The following is an 18,358-nucleotide window of genomic DNA, read 5'->3' on the forward strand; positions in this document are numbered from 1 at the left end:
ATGGGTGTGCATATATCTGCTTGGATGTCAGTTATGGTCTCTTTGGGGTATATTCCCAGTAGTGGAATTGCTGGGTCAAATGGTATCTCTATTTGCAACGTTTTGAGAAAGCACCATACCGCCTTGTTTCAACTAACAGATGCAGCCCTGGATTTGCTCATCAGTCAATACCAGGAAATTTGGAGGATTGCTATCTGGCCAAGGAAGAAATACATATTTGACATATTTGTTCTCATTCCTGAGAGAGAAGCGACTCAACAGAATGTAGAAATTCTCAAAAAAGAGCATGAATATCACAGGCAAGCAAATTATTGCTGAAGATCATCTAAAAATGGCTAGAATACTACAGAGAGAACTGAAGAAATTCAAGCTGGATTTAGAAAAGACCATGCACCAGGGATATCATTGTTGACCTCAGAAATTCTAGTTAAAAGCAGAGAATTCTAGAAGGAGGTCTATTTGTGCTTTATTGACTATGCAAAGGCATTTGGCTGTGTGGATAATAAATTATGGCTGATGTAATTGAGAAGAATAAGAATTCCAGGACTTTCAATTATGCTCATGCAATCCACATGTTATTAAATGCCATGAGCTTACAACTCATAGTAACCCTATATATTCAACAGCTCTGAATCCTGCTGTATCCTCAGCCAACCTTATTGTCCTTGACATATCTACTCCCATTACTCCAATCACTGAATCAATCCATCTTATCCAGGATCTTACTCTCCTGTGCTGTCCCTCCACCCTCTCAAGCATAATGTCCCTTTCCAATGACTGGTAGGTCCCTCCTTGCAACATGCCCAAAGTGTGTCAGATGGAGCTTTAGAATCCTTGCCTCCAAGGAGCAACTTGGTTTTACCCTCTCTAGGATGAACCTCTTTGTTCTCCTAGCAGTCTATGATATTACTCTTCTCCAGCACCACAGTTCGTTCAAAGGCATCCATTCTTCTTCTATCATTCCTAGTCATTGTCCAGCTTTCTGAAGCATATAGCAAACAATTGCAAAGACCATGGCTAGGATCAGGAGCACCTTCAGTTCCCGACTGGCATCGTTCCTCTTTAGTACTCTGGAGAGGTCCCTGATAGCTGACTATCCCAGTGCAATTGATGTTTTGATTTCCTGGCTGTTGGTACCAAGAGTGTTGATTGTGGAGCCAAACAGAAATAATGTAAAAGTCAGAACCCAAATGTCTGTAAGGACAAAATAACAGCTGGATAGAACATAAATAACAAAGTTTTTCAAACATTCCAAGATAAAGAGCCCTCATTGCTTTGTTGGTAGGGAGTTGCACTGCTTACCCAAAGGCTGTGTCTCTCCGGTGGCTACGATTCACCAGCCGCTCTGCTGGAGAAAGACAGGCAATCTTGCCCTTCACTGTTTACAGCTGTGATTCTGATAGCGATGTCAGTAAAGCATACTACCACAGGCATGAGTGGGGATATTTTGTGGCCTCAAACATTGCTGGCATTTTCCACAAGTGTATCTATATAATTGTATTGAGTTTGTTTATAAAAGCACACAGACACCATGAAAAGTTGCTCTATTAAAACCCAGGCAGGTCCAAATGATTTGTTGCTATTTGACTCACCACAATAAAGGTTTGGGGTTTTTTTAATTTAAAAAATTTCCTAGCTAGGTCACAATACTGAGAGACATAACAATATTTCCATGGGTCCACTTTGCCAAGGTTCTGTCATGACAATTTTCAGAGTACCTGGACTACCCATTTCAGACTTTCACTTTTAAAAGTCTGCCCACAAGTCACTTACATTAGCATTCAATATTCCCCCTATAATTCAAGGGATATTTTTTAATTACATACATGGATTTACATGTCCATATGCCACTCTACAAATATGTACATAAATAACTAAAGTTTGAGCATATAACAGTAAATGTATTTCATAGGCCATTTCATGTTAAGATGTAATCCATACTGAAGACCTTTTTCAGTGAGAGCTTCAATTCCTTCTCACTTTTTTTCAAGTCCAATACAAGACTATACTCAAAAAGCTAAACTCATTGTCATCTCGTCAATTCTAACACTGAGCCTACAGGATAGAACAGTGCCCTAGAGTTTCCCAAGCTTTAGGAAAGCAGATCACTGCACCTTTTCCCAACGGAAGTGGTAGGTTTGAACCACCACCTTTCAGTGGGCAGGTGTTTGTACTTTAATGCCACCAAGGCCTTATAAAGAGTAATTCTTTTCTCCATTTCGTTTTTCAACGTGAGGAGGAAAAAAATAAAAACAAAAACTACAAAGTACCTGCAAACCGTAAACCAACCCAAGGGTGGGAGGGAAGCACCACCCTGTAGGTTTGAATCCACCAGTTCCAAGGAAGAAAGCTGGACAATCTTCTCACCTCGAGATATAGCCTGACTCCATCGCAGGTTTGGGTTTCTGGTGATGTATTTACCGACTGTTGTGTTGAGCAGGAACCAACCCATAGTGACTGTCCCGCAGGTTTTCAGAGGTAGTTAATCGCATGGGAAGAGATTACCCATCCTTCTCCCGCAAAGCAGCTGGTGGATTCGAACCACGTGCCTTCTTGCCACTAGGCCACCAGAGCTTCCCTGTTGTTAGGTGTCATCAAGTCATCTATCCATCACAGAGACACTGTGAACTGATTGAAACCTTGCCCTACCCTCACATACTTTGGTCATGTTGCCAGGAGGTACCAGTCCCTGGAAAAAAACATTTGGCTTGGAAGGGTGGACGGACAACACAGGAGGGGAAGACCCTGGAAGAGATGGATTGTCAAGGTAACTGGGGTAAAGAGAGTAGGTGTGTCAGAGACAGTGAGATTGGCAGTGGATAAGGCAGAATTCAGTTACTTGCATAGAGTTGCTATGAATAGCAGCCTACTCAACGGTAATAACGACCATCCACGCGGGATGATTTTAGACAGGCCTAGATTATAAAACTGTTGTTGTGTGTACCGTAGAGTCGGAACCAACCCATAGGTGATCCTCCAGCAGGTCTTCAGAGGCAGTTAATCGCACGATAGTGTCCATCCTTCTCTGCTATAAAACTATAAATACATAAAATGGTTTCACCAGAACGCCTTTACTGAGAGCGTATTCTGTGACAGCAAGCACTTTATTACAATTGCTTCACACTTTTAAACTGACGAAGTGCTTAGAAACATATTTTTTAGTCATTTGCGGCAACGTGTTAAACCCTGCATCTTACCCGCTCAATTCTAAGGGACGAGAGGGTAAAGGTCCTTATCCCCATTCACGCTAAGGGTTCAGCTCCTAATGAAATCAGAGCACAGCAGGGACTTTACGGGACACTTATGTGAGCTGCATAAAATACAGAGTAGTAACAAAGCAGTCCCCCCGCTGGTGTGTTCTACTGCGTCTGCCAAGCCGGATGACCTGTAAGCCCCTAAGGTGAGAAGCAGGGTCAACAGTGCAGTTTTGTTCGATGCAACTCAGCTCTGCATACACGTGCACGAGTAACAGCGCAGTTCCGGACGCCGTCCCTCCAGAACCTGTCCTCCACACAGAATTCAGATTCCGAACATCTGCACTATCACAGCGAGCCAGCGCTCCCGGCCCTGGAAGTGACGTCAGCTGGCGCCCTTGCGTCAGTTTCCTGTCGGGCCTACCTGCCGGGTACGCGGAAGTGCTGCTCGGTGCGGTCCTCTCTCCTCTGATAAGGTCCTCTCACCTCTCATTCGGGGTATCTCGCCCGCCTCCCCGTGGGGAATGTCCTGGAAGCCCGTTCTTGCGGAATAGACGAAGCTAGAGCTCTCGCTCGCTCCTCGGTCGGAGAGCCGATGCCGTCCGCGCCCCGGAGCCCCCGGCTCGGGGCTGGGCCATGAGTCTGTTGGGCAGCCTGGATTCCTTGCCCGGGACCCCACTGCAGTCCAGCAAGGCCAGGATGAAAAAGCTGCCGAAAAAGAGCCAGAACGTCAAGTACCGGCTCAAGTACCTCCGGCTGCGGAAGGCGGCAAAAGCCACGGTGTTTGTGAGTTCAGCCGGCCGTTAATTTACCCGCTCTGCCCCCAGGCTCTCCTGCCTCCCGAAGACTTTCCCCTACTGCTCTCCTTCCCAGTAGGAAGTGGCCGTATAAGTTACCGCTGTACCCCCTTGTTTCCTCACACTTGAGATAACTCGTGTGATTTGCTGAAGGGCATTCCTCAACTTTAGATAAGCCTATTCCACTTCTTCTATTATGAATACACAAACCCATTCCTGTTGTGATACCTTAACTCACCCTGACCACCTGCTTTAACGGGCTGTCAGCTTATAATTATTTTCCCCCTTTGGACCTCGAGTGATTTTTCATATAGGAGGACTAAATTGTATAAATCAACTAGATTGCTACCCACAACTTGTATTAAGATACCTAGTTTGCTCAAGCTTGAAAATAACAAACCTCAAATAATTTCCTACATCCGAATCAGTAGTTTGTATGAATGTGTCCAATTTTTTTTTTCTTTAAAGGAAAATGCTGCTATTTGTGATGAAATTGCTCGTCTTGAGGAAAAATTTCTTAAAGCAAAAGAAGAAAGGAGGTGAGCTGGCTTTAGTTTTGGCGATTAATACAGTTTGATGTTCTGGGGAATTTTCTGTAGTAGATTTCTGTACATTGTACAGCCAGTTAACCCCTTGATCAAGTACAGGAAAATTTACAACTGGTGGTGTATATTCCTACTTAGTCAAAGGGTGTCATCCCCATGGGGATGCAACAGCTCTTCCATTCATCTGGGTAAAGCCATCCTGTTTCTCTTGAGAGATTCCCCTCTCCAGTTACAAAAGCCAGGGGGGATTGAGGGGGAAGAAACAACAAAAGCAACAAAATATTACTCATTTGGCAAGTATTTTTTTTCTGTATGAACTATTTAAAGCACAGTGGGTACATACATACACATAAATCATGGTCCTTCAAGATGTTTCTAATACCTGTCCACATCAAAAAATAGAAAACTCCAGGTGAAGTAGAAATAAACTACCATTCTTATCATTAGTTTTTTTCAAGCAGTAGACTTCAGTATTCCCAGTGAGGCAAGAAGAACTGTCATTTTCTATAAAGAGATAATTTAATTGTTTTTATGCATAGTTTTGGTTTCCCTAGTATTTGAGTGAAACTGAATTGAGAGAAAAACGAGCTCATCAGTTGCTTCCTCTCTTTCCTGACCTCAGGTACTTGCTGAAGAAGCTCCTCCAGCTTCAGGCACTCACTGAAGGGGAAGCACAGGCCTCAGCTCCTCCTCATAGCTCCAGTTTGCCCCTCACGTTTGGTGTGGCCAGCTCTGTGGGAACTGTACAGGGAGCTGGGCCCATTTCCGGACCCAGTACTGGGGCTGAGGAGCCATTTGGGAAGAAATCCAAAAAGGAGAAAAAAGAAAAAGGCAAAGAAAACAGCAAACTGGAAGGTATCTTGAAGGCAGCTACTGATTGTTCCAGTGCCACAAATATGGATAACAAAGACCTAGCACTGGCTAATAGACACACAACAGCCATGGATGCACTTAAACTGTCATCTCCTAAAGCATCCCAAATAGCTTTGAGAAACAAGGGTAATAGAGCTACTTTGGGTAGAGAAATTCTTTTAGAACTGGATAGATGCAAAGAGAAATAGCTGAACCCTCTCCCTCTATCTCCAACACTATTATGTTAGATTGAATCTTTCCTCAAGGTACAGAAATGAGCTAGATGACCTCTTCCATACACTGCTGGCTTGGGAACTTTCTTATGAATGAAATAACAAATCTGAAAAGTGTAAGGCTTTAGCTGATAAGTGTTAATATCGAAATTGGTTACTGCCAGATGGATGGGTTAGAAAGATAACTCCAGGCTTTGGGAAGTCATCCCATGTGCCATTCAGTGAGTATGTAGTATCAGAATTGCCTTTATGCTTAGCATTCCCATGTAATTTGTTCCCTTACCCTCAGCATTGGGAGGGACCTAAAGTGGGTGACCCCAGATTTACGTTTCAGTTCTGAAGAAAACATCCAAGAAAAAGAAAATGGAGGGAGGTGCTCGCAAGCTGGTTCAGCCCATTGCTCTGGATCCCTCAGGACGGCCTGTGTTCCCCATCGGACTGGGGGGTCTAACAGTATATAGCCTGGGGGAGGTGAGTGAGCCCAGTAATACATAGGGAGGAGAATCAGAGGAATATGGGAATGGGGTTGAGCCTTCCCTCCCTATTCCCGTTAGCAACAGCCCCTTGGTGATCCAGCCCAAGCTCAGAAAAATCTCCATTCCCTGGGAAGCCAGGTCAGTTTTGTCTGTTGTACAGCCTATATATGCTTGTGCACAGGCACACTCTCTCACTTCCTCTGATATGAGTCATTCCTTTTAGCCTCAACGTGATTTTGGAAGCTACCACAGTCAGCTGGACTTGTAGGTTCTCCAGTGACGTCAGTCTCAGCTTGGGGGGATTTTTTTGTAGATCATCACCGACCGACCTGGCTTCCATGATGGAGTTGCCATCTACCCTGTGGGCTACTGCAGTACTCGCATGTATGTCAGCATGAAGCATCCAGACCAGAAGTGTCTGTACACCTGCCAGATCAAAGATGGGGGTATGCAGCCACAGGTACACTTTGATAACTATATTTCCCCTTTTAGAACTTTCTCTGTCCTAGGTATTCTACTTGAATTAGGGACTTTTTAGGGTAGATGCTTTGTGGTCATCGTTTGGGTTAACTCCAAGGTGCAGAAAAATTATTGGCCCTACGTGCTGTCTTTACTAATAAATATTTGGGCTGTCTTGTGAATCTGTATCTGATTCTCAAATTGGTACCCTTTGAACTATATGTTACCTCTAAAGTTGCATTTTGATTATGTGAGGTCTTTTCAGGTCTGCTTATTTATGAAGTGCAGGTCTATATCTAGGAAAGATTGGAGTCCAAAGCCAGTCTGATTCACAGGACTGAGAAGAACTGCCCCTTAGGGTTTTCAAGATCTTTATTTCTCTCACAAGAACTGCTAGAGGATTTAAACTGATGACTTTTCAGTTAGCCCCACATTTAGCGTACTTTTCCCTTTCAACTCTTTCATGACAGTATAGATCACTAAAAAATTATCTAGGAGGGAGAAGCAACATAATTCAGAACCTTTGAGCAGGAGTAGAGCTTGACTCAGTGGGAAAGTATTGCTTCACTCCTGTCTTGAATCAAATCTATAATAAAAATCCTGATAGAGAGTGGGATGGCAGTATTTTGCCTGAAAGACAAAATGCTAAAATGTATTTGGAAAGGAAACGATCTGACTCTTAAGTTTCTTTTTTTTAGCTCCTTAACTCATCTGGACATAGTATGCTAGGAAAAAAAAAATCTAGCTTTAATTTTCCTCCACCAGTAGAAATTACACCTTTGTTATATACCAAATACGCTATTAACACTTGAGGCTCTTTTCCTTGATCCTTTTAATTCTTTTTACTGTATAGAGTGTTTTATATTACAAAAGTATATTTTTACAGGGAGTTCTGGTGACCTAGTGGCAAGAAGCTGCACTGCAGTCCCTAAGGTGTGCAGTTCGAATCCACCAGAAGGAGGGGTAATCTCCTCCTGTACCAGTCAGATCTGACTCAAGGGTACACAACAAGAAATAAAAATAAAACAACAAACATTTTTATAATCTTAGGATGAGATGAAAAACCTCTAAGCCATTTGGAACCTTTCCAAAGAGGAAAACTCAAATCTTTTCCACTGATAGTAATAGAAAATGTGATAAGACTGTACCTTTTTTAACCGACAGACAACCTGCAAGACCCAGAAAAACAAAGCAGTTCTTTCTCGCATGTGTCACTGATTGTTGTAATACATTAATATTCAGATAAAGTGTCCTTTTGGAATAAGGTAAAAATCCCTAAGATAAAGCATTGTTTCACAAAACGGTACAGATGATTGGTTAGGAGTGACCCTTACAAGTATTTTAAAGAAACCTCAAAATTGACTGTATCGAGTCCGTTCCATCTTGAAGTAACTCCATTAGGTTTCCAAGGCTGTAAATTGAAGTGAGAAGAGACTTCCCATTTGCCCCTGATGAACTGTTGAGGTCCCTCATCCTTTGAATTAGCAGTGTACCTTGCTAAAGATTGCTGCCAGAGCTCCCTTACTAGTAATTAGGAAATATAATAGAACAAAAATAAAATCTTAGGCAAAATTGTTGACAGTATCTAATGTCTACCAGGGTGATGGTGTTTGTTGTTGTTATTATTAGGTGCTGTTGAGTCAAGTATGACCCATAGTGACTCTATGAACAAATCTGAAGCCTGTCCTATCTTGTGCCAGCCTCACACTTCCTGACACACTAAAGCCCATTGCAGCAGTCACTGTGACAGTCCACTTGGTTGAGGGCCTTTCCTTTCCCAGCCCTCCACCTTTGAAGCATTACGTTCCTCTCCAAGGAATAGCCTCTCCTAGCAGCATGCCAGAAATATGTGAGGCAAAGATTTTGTTCATTTGGCAGTCCATGAGATGTTGAGTACTCTGCAGCACCACTGCTCAAAGACATTCATTATTCTTCTGCCAATCTTATCCATTGTCCAGCTCTTGGATGTATAAGTGCTCTTGGATGCATAACTAGGTGATCAGAAAGACCATGGCCTGAATCAGATGCACCTTAGTCCGCACGCTGACATCACTGTTTCTCAGTAATTTAGAGAGATTCCTGACTGCTGATACCAAGGGTATTGATTATTGATCCAAGTAAGAAAAGTCATTAACTGTTTCAATCTTTTCTCCATCTATTATGATATTGCCTATATATGTCCAATGATAAGAATTGTTTTCTTGACATTGAGTTGTAATCCATTTTGAAGGCTGTATTCTTTGATCTTCTGCAGTGAATGTTTCAAGTCCTCCTCACTTTGAGCAAGCAAGATTTTTTTATCTGCATAATACAGGTTATAGTAAGTCTTCTCCGATCTTGATACTACAAATTTCTTCATAGAGTCCAGCTTCTGGAGTCACTTGCTCACCATATGGATTGAAGGTATGAAGAGAGGATACAACCCTGCTGCACTCCTTTCTTAATTTTAAACCATGTAGCATGCCCTTGCTCTGTTTGCACAATAGTCTCTTGGTCTAGGTATAAGTTTTGCATGAGCACCATTAAGTGCTCTGGGATTCCCATTCTTCTTGATGTTAGCCACAACTTGTTATGGTCCACAAAATGCCTTTTCAAGGTCAATAAAGACATTCTTCTGGTATCTTTTCAGCCAGGATCCACCCAACATCAGCAGTTATAGCGCTGGTGCTAAGGCCTAGTTTTAATTCTACTTGAACTTCTGGCAGTTTCCTATCTATGTACTGTTCTATCTTTTTTAATGATCTTCAGGATTTTGCTTGTATGTGATAGTAATGATACTGTCAGTAGTTTACACATTCTGTTAGATCACCTTTCTCTTCAAATCCATTGGCCAGGCAGCTATTCTCCAAATTTCTTTGTACAGACTGGTGAACACATGCAGGGCTGCTTTTGTTAACTGAAACGAGTCACTTGGTATCCCATTGATTCCTAGGGCCTTATTTTTTGTCAGTGCCTTTAGTGCAGCTTCCATCTCCTTTTTTTATTACCATTGACTCTTACTCATATGGTATTGTGTGGAATTTTTCAATATTAGTTAGTTCTTTATTTCCTCCATCTTCTTTTAATTCTTACTGGGTCATTCACCATACCACCCATAGTATCTTTCAGTATTGCAACTGGAGGCTTAAATTTTTTTGTCCGTTCTCTTAGCTTGAGAAATGCAGAGTGAGTTCTTCCCTTTTTAGTCTCCATTTCCAGCTCTTTGCACATTTCATTATAATATTTGCTTTGTCACCTTGAGCTACCCTTTGAAATCTTCTTTTCAGCTCTTTTTCTTCAGCATATTGTCCCCCTTTTTTTGGCTTCTCAACACTTGAATAATTTTCAGAGTCCATTCTGACATCCATTTTCGTTTTCTTTCTCTGTCTTTATAATGACCTTTTGCTCTCTCATGGGTGATAGCCTTGATATCATCCCACAGTCATCTGGTCTTTGATCATCTGTGGTCAGTACTTCAAACATATTTGTAAGATGATTTATAAATTCAGTTGGAATAGATTCAGGATCATATTTTGGGGTTTGTATCAGGAAAAAAGTATAAATTGGTCAAAATAAAAATTGGTAGAGTCTTGAGAAGACAACTTGTTAATATCTACCAACAATGTTAATACTTTTATCCACACTACTTTTATCAATACTTAATACTTTTTATCAATACTACTGAGTATTCTCCAGAAAAATGTGCAAATATGAACAGTTATATAGAACAGTGTGATAGCATTTGCAATTTAAGAAATTAGAAGTAACTTAAACTCTCATTAATAGGGGAATGACTAAATAAATTATGGTATACCTACCAAGTCAGGAGCTCTGGTGGTCCGCTAGTTAAGGAGTTGCACTTACACTGCCATCCCAAAGGCAGATAGTTTGAATCTACCAGTGGTTCCAAGAGAGAAAGGTGGTCATTCTCTTCCTATGCTGTATACGGCCTCTGAAAACCCACAGGAGGATCAGCTATGAGTCAGTTCTGTGTTGATAGTAATAAGTAAGAGAATATCTACCTAGTAGGATATTACACATACGTTGGAAGAATGAAGTAGGTTTATACATAACAACATGGAAATCTCTTATGACCAAAGCATGGCATTTTGAGATGGAGTGATACAGTGACTTTAACAGTGGGCTCAAGTATGACAGAGATGATGACACAGGATAGGGCAGAGTTTAGATCATTGCTCATAGGATCTCTGTGGGTCATAGGACCTCTAGTGTCTCAGAAGTTGTACTATCAACCCCGTGGCAGGTGGTATGAATCCACTGGCTGCTTCATGGGATAAAGATGAGCATCCAACTCAAGTGTATTTTACAGCCTCTGAAAATCTGCTGGCTAATCAAGTAGAGTTGGTTCCAGCTTGATCACATAGCACAAAACAATAATCCTGACCATAACTGGACCAATAGACAACATGATAGATGTTGTCAGCAACTTAATTTTACTTGGATTCGCAATTCAGCACTCACGCTAGCAGCAGTCAAAAAATAAAAAGACATTGTATGTTGCACTAGGGAAATCTGTCCTGGACCTCTCTAAAGGATATCATTTTTAAGACTTAAGGTGCTTGAGATCCAAGCTATGGTTTATTCTTTGTCCTTGTATGCATCTGAAAGTTGGGCAGTGAATAATGACTGAAGAAGAATTGATGCCTTTGAATTGTGATGTTGACAAAGAATATTGAATGTCCTCTGCACTGCTAGGAGAACAAACAAACCTGTCTTGGGAGAATTGGAACCAGGGTGCCTCCTTAGAGACTTCATCTCATGTACTCTGTGTATGTTGTCAGAAGGGGCCATTCCTTGGAAAAGGTACCATGCTAGGAGGGAAAGTATAAAGGGTCAGCAAAAGAGAGAAAGACTGTCAACATGACGATTGACAGAGTGACTGCCACATGAGCTCTAGCATGGCAGAGAAGATGGCACAGAGTATGGTTCATCTGTTACGTCACTATGAGGAATAGTGGCATCATAGATCACCACCAAGTGCTCTTTATTCAGAGGATAGTTTGCTCACATTGCAAAAAATTATTGCAGTTGTTTAGACCCGAACTAAACTAGTATAGCAGTGCTGGATTATTTGAAGATAACTGTTAGGTTTTCATCATGAATTAACTGAGAAAGATAAATATTCCACCTTGAACTCAAAATGTAAGTCCTGAATGAAATAACAAAATACCAGTAACTTAAACAAGAGGATATTGCCCATCTTTCTCACAAGATAATTGGTTCTCTTAAATGGACAAGGTAAAATCTAATCAAATGAAGCAATAATCACAAAATGGAATCTACTCAGTATATCATAGTAAGAAAATACACAGAAAAATTAAATCCTCTGAATAAACATGAAACAGTTGAAAGCTATTTTTTCAAACTTTATTATAAACGAGTCAGGGGATTAAGCTACAGAGCTTGTTACAGAAATACTTTATTGGCAAAAAATCTTCCATTTTAATATGATTTTGATGTAACTTTTTATAAACCTACTTGTATTTTGTGATGAAGAAAATTAAATGGAAGTTTATCTTCAAAGTGTCCTGTAATCCTCTAGATAGTATCCAAAGGTTACATACAAAGTGACCACATTTGTTTTTTGTACAAAGACGTATAAGTAAGCTTTGAAAAGTAATAACAAATTAGATGAGAACCTCTCAAGGGCAGTCAGCCAAAGAATTTGGAATTCAAAGGACCTTGACATTTTACTTAGCTTTGTTTGAATTTCTGCAGTATAATATGAAATTGTTTTTATCTATTACATCAGCTTCAAGTTGCAGAGCAAAGAAATATCGGTAATAAGACTTTTCTTTCTACATCTCTTCCTCTTTAAAGATAGATCTGATTGCTCCTTTCTCTTTCCCAGTTTGAAATTGTTCCTGAAGATGACCCCCAGAATGCCATTGTCAGCTTTTCTGCAGATATTTGTCACGCAGAACTGCTCAAGACCATCAGTTCATCTGTGTAAGTTGAAGACATACCCAAAAAAGATGACTTTTGGTACAATGGGATCTTTTCTCCTCTTTTAATGAGCATCAATCCCCTATGTTAAAGAAACCCATCCTGCCTCCTTCAGACATCTTAACAACTATTATCTCCAAGGTGTCAAATCACAGAAGCATTTCCTTTGCATTCCTACCTTCACTCCATTCTCATGAACTCATTCTCATCTCTCCTAAGCACTCAAACTATAATTCTCCCTCCCTTATTTAGGGGGAAGTTAATGCCCAGTCTGCTTCCATCAGGAGCTGACTTTTTTGGGTTCTCACATCCAACCATCCACAACCTGATCCAGAGTTGTCCAGGAGCTCGAAAATGTGTCAAGTAAGTGTGGTCAAATAATCCTTGTTGAGAAGTTCCATGATCAGGTGTCCAAGAACTGACGCTAGAAGTAACTACTTAGCTCATTGACACATTCATTATCTTCTGATTGTGAGCCATGGCTGCCCATTTTGTTATGTAACTACTGTTTTCTGTGTAAATTATGACAGCAAGAGGTTTAGGAAGTCCTACAGAACGGGTCACTCTGTCTCTTGTATTTTGGGCTTATGATCAAGAGGAAACAGTCCCTGGAGAAGGACATCATGCTTGGGAAAGTAGATCAGTGAAAAAGAGGAAGACCCTCAGCAAGATGAATTGACACAGTCACTATAGTGAGTGCTTATGCATCACAGAGATTGTGAAGATGGGGCAGCATTAGGCAGGGTTTCATTTATATAGATACATATTTTTTAAGGGAAAAAATTAGCTAATCCTTAAGGAGGGAGGGAAAGAAGTGGGAATGCGTTATTAAGACTAGCAGACAGGGAGCTCTGGTGCCCTAGTGGCAAGGAGCTGCAACTACAATCCCAGACGCGCACGGTTCGAATCCACCAGATGCTCTGCTGGGGAAGGAGGGACAACCTCCTCCTGTACCAGTCAGATCTGATTTGACGGTACACTCACACACACACACACACACACAAAATTTAAAAAAAAGAGACTAGCAGACAACTCTCAAAAAGGATTCCCTTTGATCCTGCAGTTACCAGTGGGTGAAGTTTGATGTGTGCAAACCTGGAGATGAGCAGCTACCCCACGGACTGCTGGAAGACAATGCTGCTGTGAGCTTTGAAGCCTTGCAGAGACAGATTTTTGATGACGATCCGAATGATGCCATTCTGCCAGGTATTTGTTAACTTAGCCTTTCTGGTTTGACAGTTCATTCTGTTTAGGCTACTCTAATCTCTTCACTCAGAGTTGAGGGCCCAACATATCTGAGCAGCATGCATTACATGTTTTCATTTTGTCCACTGTGGAGTGTATTCCTGCATAGATTTCGACCATCACCCCCAGAGGCTACAAGTGAGGGCCTGTGAGCTCAACACAGCAAGAACCTTGATGTCTCTAGCCTAAGACTAATGTGGGACTCCAAGGGAAAGTTCTTGCACAGTGACTGTAATTTCAAGTGAAGCAAATGCCATCAGACTTTAGCCTTGGTTCTGTCTGTATTCCATGGGTTCTTTCCACAAATGAATGGAGTCATCTAGACTGGATATAAATGTAATTAAAATTCTCATTCTTTGCCTCCTGTACTATATGACCTGAGACAAGTTACTTAACCTATCCAACCAGTTTTCTTCATTTGAAGAGAAGCCCTGGAGGTGTAGTGTCTAACATGCTAGGCTGCTAACATTCCAGATGGAATCTGCCAGCTGCTCATCAAGACAAAAATAGGTAGTTTCCTCCCATTAAGATTTACAGCCTTACAAGCCCAGTGGAAGGGCACTGTGAGTCAGACTCACCAGCAGTGGATTTGGGTATTTTGTTGTTTTATCTCAACCAAATAAGGCAGAATTGGGCTGAAAGTGCAAAGACGTTAGGAGTTTAAAGGGCGTATATGTGTCAGATCAGATAGTCTCTTTGTGAGAGAGTCCCAGATGCAGTGGAACTTAAGAATTGTTTTCCCCTTCAGGATCCTTGGACCTCCCAGAGCTTCAGCCTGCGAACTTTGTGGCTTCTTACCAACCCGTGTTCTTGACCCATGAGCCCCTGGTGGATACTTCTCTGCAGCACTTGAAGCCTCTGGCACAGTGTAGCCCAGCTCAGTCTTCAGACTGAAGAAGAAAGCAGACATCCAACACTCTCATCCTTATGGATGTTTTTTAAAACTTAAAATATATTGAAGGTGGCAGCAATTGAGGAGTGAAGAAGATAACACGTCTTATCATGGAGGTTCCCATGGTGACAGTTTTCCGTATAGAAAAAACTTCAGCGGCTTTATTTTTAGTAATAAACTTCTCTTAACAGTTCTACTTATTTTCATCTTGTGGTTATCAGGAAGTAATTTATTTGGCTTAACCTAACTAAGGTAAATATAACTGCTTTATAAATCAGAGTGAAAAGTATCAACTGGCTTAACCTAACTAAGGTAAATATAACTGCTTTATAAATCAGAGTGAAAAGTATCAACTGACTCATGAAGGAGTTATGATGATTCCATCAACCGTCTACCTTCGCATCTGATCCTAGTTCAAAGACTATTCAGTCTCAGCTCCTGAGAGGCTGGCTGCTGCTTTCTTTTCCTCCAGTATCACCAACATCAAATTCCCTGCTTGTACCTAGGGTGGAAAGTACAGATTGAAGTACTCTGCTCATTTTTCCTTCATATTTTGCACATCTTATGAGGGATCAGAAGGTCTCTAGATTCTCTTTTTACCCAGTCTACATCTCCTCTGTAATTCCTTACTGGAAAATGTGCTGTTCAGTACAGTGAACCACACCACACAGATTCCTGTGCTGTGATTGACACTTGGGCCCCATCCTCCATTACCTTGTCATTTAATTGTGCAGTAGTGTAACCCATAGGAGTCCTGGGAGCACATGGCTCAGAGCCCTGCTGCTAACAGAACAGTCCCATTGAGTACCAGTACGCAGGAGAAAAGGCCCGGCTGTGTGCTCCCATAAACATAATAGCCCAGAAATCACTGCTGGGTCAAGCAAGGTTGCTGTGAGTTGGAATGAACTTGATGGCTTATGATGTAACCTTGTATCCTGTGCAGCTGAATTTTCTGAACTCTGCTCGGCACTAAGCAGGGTTGCTGTGGTATTGCCTAATTTCAGTCAGTACAGTTCTCCGTAGTACTTTGTGAGATGCCTTAACTATCCATCCAGCCAGGCCTGGGTGCAACCGGAGGGAACAGAAGGACCCTAGGAGTAGAAGACTGCTGCAGAAGGTGTGAATTGGGCTCTGATTGGAGGAAGGCACAAATGGGATTTGTATCTTAAGTAAAACGTGACCACCAGAGAAATCAGACCAAGAAGCTTGTAGCTCCACTACACTCACTGCCATGTAGTTGGAACTGACTCAGCTGACCTCCAGTAAACTGCATGAAAGAAGATTGTCCATCTGTGTCCCAAGGAGCTGCTGGTTGATTTGAACTGCTAGAGAGGCATGGTCTTTGGTTTAGCAGCACAACTTGTTTCAGACTATGCCCCAAAGCTCCCCATACTGTGCTGGCCACTGTAAACTGAGATTAGTGTGGTAATTCTTGTTCTCTTTTTGGGTTGAGGGTAACTTTGAATTGCTCAGCAAAATAAAATGAATAAAATTTGGATAATAATCAGGGGGCACTACTAAAAGCTATTAATACTTCCCATATTTTTTATTATACTATTTTATTTACAAAATTTGAATGCAGCCTTTCTTTGAAGATGACACTGAAAGGGAAGAAGGAAGCTCCTGTCCCTCCCAAAACTGAAGCCAAAGTAAAGGCATTAAAGGTCAAGAAGGCAGTCTTTAAAGGCATCCAAAGCCACAAAAAAAGATCCATATGTCACCCACCTTCTGGTGGCCTAAGACTCTGAGACTCCGAAGGCAGCCCAAATACCCCTGGAAGAGCGCCCCCAGGAGAAACAAGCTTGACCACTATGCCATCATCAAATTTCGCCTGACCACTGAGTCAGCCATGAAGAACATGGAAGATAACACACTTGTGTTCATTGTATATGTCAAGGCCAACAAGCACCAAATTAAACAACCTGTACAGAAGCTCTATGACGTTGATGTGGGGGCTAAGGTCAACATTTTTATTAGGCCTGATGAAGAAAGCCTATTTTCAACTTGCTCCTGACTATGATGCTTTGCATGTTGCCAACAAAATTGGGATCATCTAAACTTAGTCCAACTAGCTAATTCAGAATACAAATTTTTCTCACCATTATAAAAAAAAAAGTGAATAGTTTTTCAGACTAAATTTTTCCAATTTTCATCAACCCCCCATCAAATTGTACAACTCCATGATTAATTCACCCCTCCCCAGACATTCTCACCCCTCTGCTTCTACCATCACCCCACACCCGTCCTCATACTCATTCTACAATAATGGTTTTCTACAGTATTTGTCCTTGTGGAACTGAGTGAGTTCACTTAGCATAATGCTCTCCAGTCCCTCCCAAGTTAGGTAATACGTAACAAAATCATTGCTCCTGTGTTCTGCATAATACTCCATTGTGTGAATGTGCCATAATTTCTCAATATATTTGATTATGGTTGGACATCTGGGCTGTTCCCATGTTCTTGCAATGGTGAATAATGCTGCTGTGAACATAGGTGTACAAGTCTCTGTGCCTCAGTTCTTTTTCCCTGTAAAAGTTGCCTAAACATATTTGCACTTACACAGAAATTACACAGATGCTGCTTTTCTCATATAGCTTGCTTTAAAGTCACTTTCCAAAGACATTTTAAACTTTTAAATAAAGAAGCATGTTAATGAGTCTTTAGGTTTCTGAGAACAGTGTATTTCAGACAAATTTCAGCCCATTCCCCCTGACAGGTTAGTCTGACTTGGATTTCCAAGACTTAGCAGTCCCAACAGGACTCTTCCCAGAAAACAGCTGATAAATTTGAACCACCAGAGATGCTCTCCCTTAGGGCTTGCAATTTAACTTGGCTATAGGCACACACGGGAGCTCCTTCTCAACTCATTCAAAAACTATTAAGTCAGAACATACTAGAGTACATCACATGTAACAAAGGTATTGTTTCCTAAAACTAATTTCAACTACAGTGTGTATGTCCGTCCATATTAAAGTTATCTCACATGCTTATATATATATACTCATGGGAAGACCTGGAATAATGTAAAATGTTTTTACTGAAGGAGTTCTGGTTAGTCCACTAGGCTGTTGAACCACAAACACAGACATCTATCAAAGTTTGACTCCCCCAGCAGCAATCTCCTATGTGACTTAAAACCTAAGAAAACCGTGGAAGGACCGTGGAAGGTAAGCTTTGATTCAGTCTGGCTCAGTAGCAATGAAAGTTTTTCAGGTTTTCACCAAGTAGCATGGTTTTTAAAAGCTGTAAGATCAGCAGTTTGAACCCACCTACAGGTGCTTTGGGAGAAAGAATTGACAAGCTACTTCTGAAAAATCAGTCCTTGAAAGCCTCTGAGAGCACAGTTCCCTGACACAAGGGGTCTCCACATGGGTATGGGTCAATGGGCACTAGCTTTACATGTATTTAAGACATTTCCTCTATCAGATTGTTCATGAGCAAATTCAAGTTTAACCTTTGCTGAATAAAAAGGTTGACTGACTTAACTGTGGTTGTAGGTATCAATTTATATATCCTTTAAGAATCCTAATGAAATAGTCGGACAAGTATAGAGTTAACTGTCTCATGTAATGTTCATCACAGCTTTGATGTACTAGTGAAAAATTGCATATAAGCCTATACATGTCCATTAGTAGGTAAATGGTTTTTTTATTACTTGTTTTCTTTTTTGTTTTGATAAAAAAAATGGCCAGAGAGGGAGGGGAAGGTGTCACTGGGCA

The 18,358-nt window shown here is 41.3% G+C and overlaps 1 protein-coding gene across 1 annotated transcript; it reads left to right on the forward strand.

The window, feature by feature from the left end:
* Positions 1–3,830: 3,830 nt before the first annotated feature.
* On the forward strand, positions 3,831–14,641 carry TBRG1 (transforming growth factor beta regulator 1). Its single transcript, XM_006892799.1, has 9 exons — positions 3,831–3,980; positions 4,460–4,530; positions 5,159–5,391; positions 5,956–6,092; positions 6,411–6,557; positions 12,408–12,505; positions 12,755–12,865; positions 13,566–13,708; positions 14,496–14,641. The coding sequence occupies exons 1-9, from the start codon at positions 3,831–3,833 to the stop codon at positions 14,639–14,641; spliced, it is 1,236 nt and encodes a 411-aa protein (XP_006892861.1).
* The last annotated feature ends 3,717 nt before the right edge of the window (positions 14,642–18,358 follow it).

Source organism: Elephantulus edwardii, unplaced genomic scaffold, assembly GCF_000299155.1.
Source record: "Elephantulus edwardii isolate Elephantulus edwardi_28Jun2011 unplaced genomic scaffold, EleEdw1.0 scaffold00120, whole genome shotgun sequence".
Classification (NCBI taxonomy): domain Eukaryota; kingdom Metazoa; phylum Chordata; class Mammalia; order Macroscelidea; family Macroscelididae; genus Elephantulus; species Elephantulus edwardii.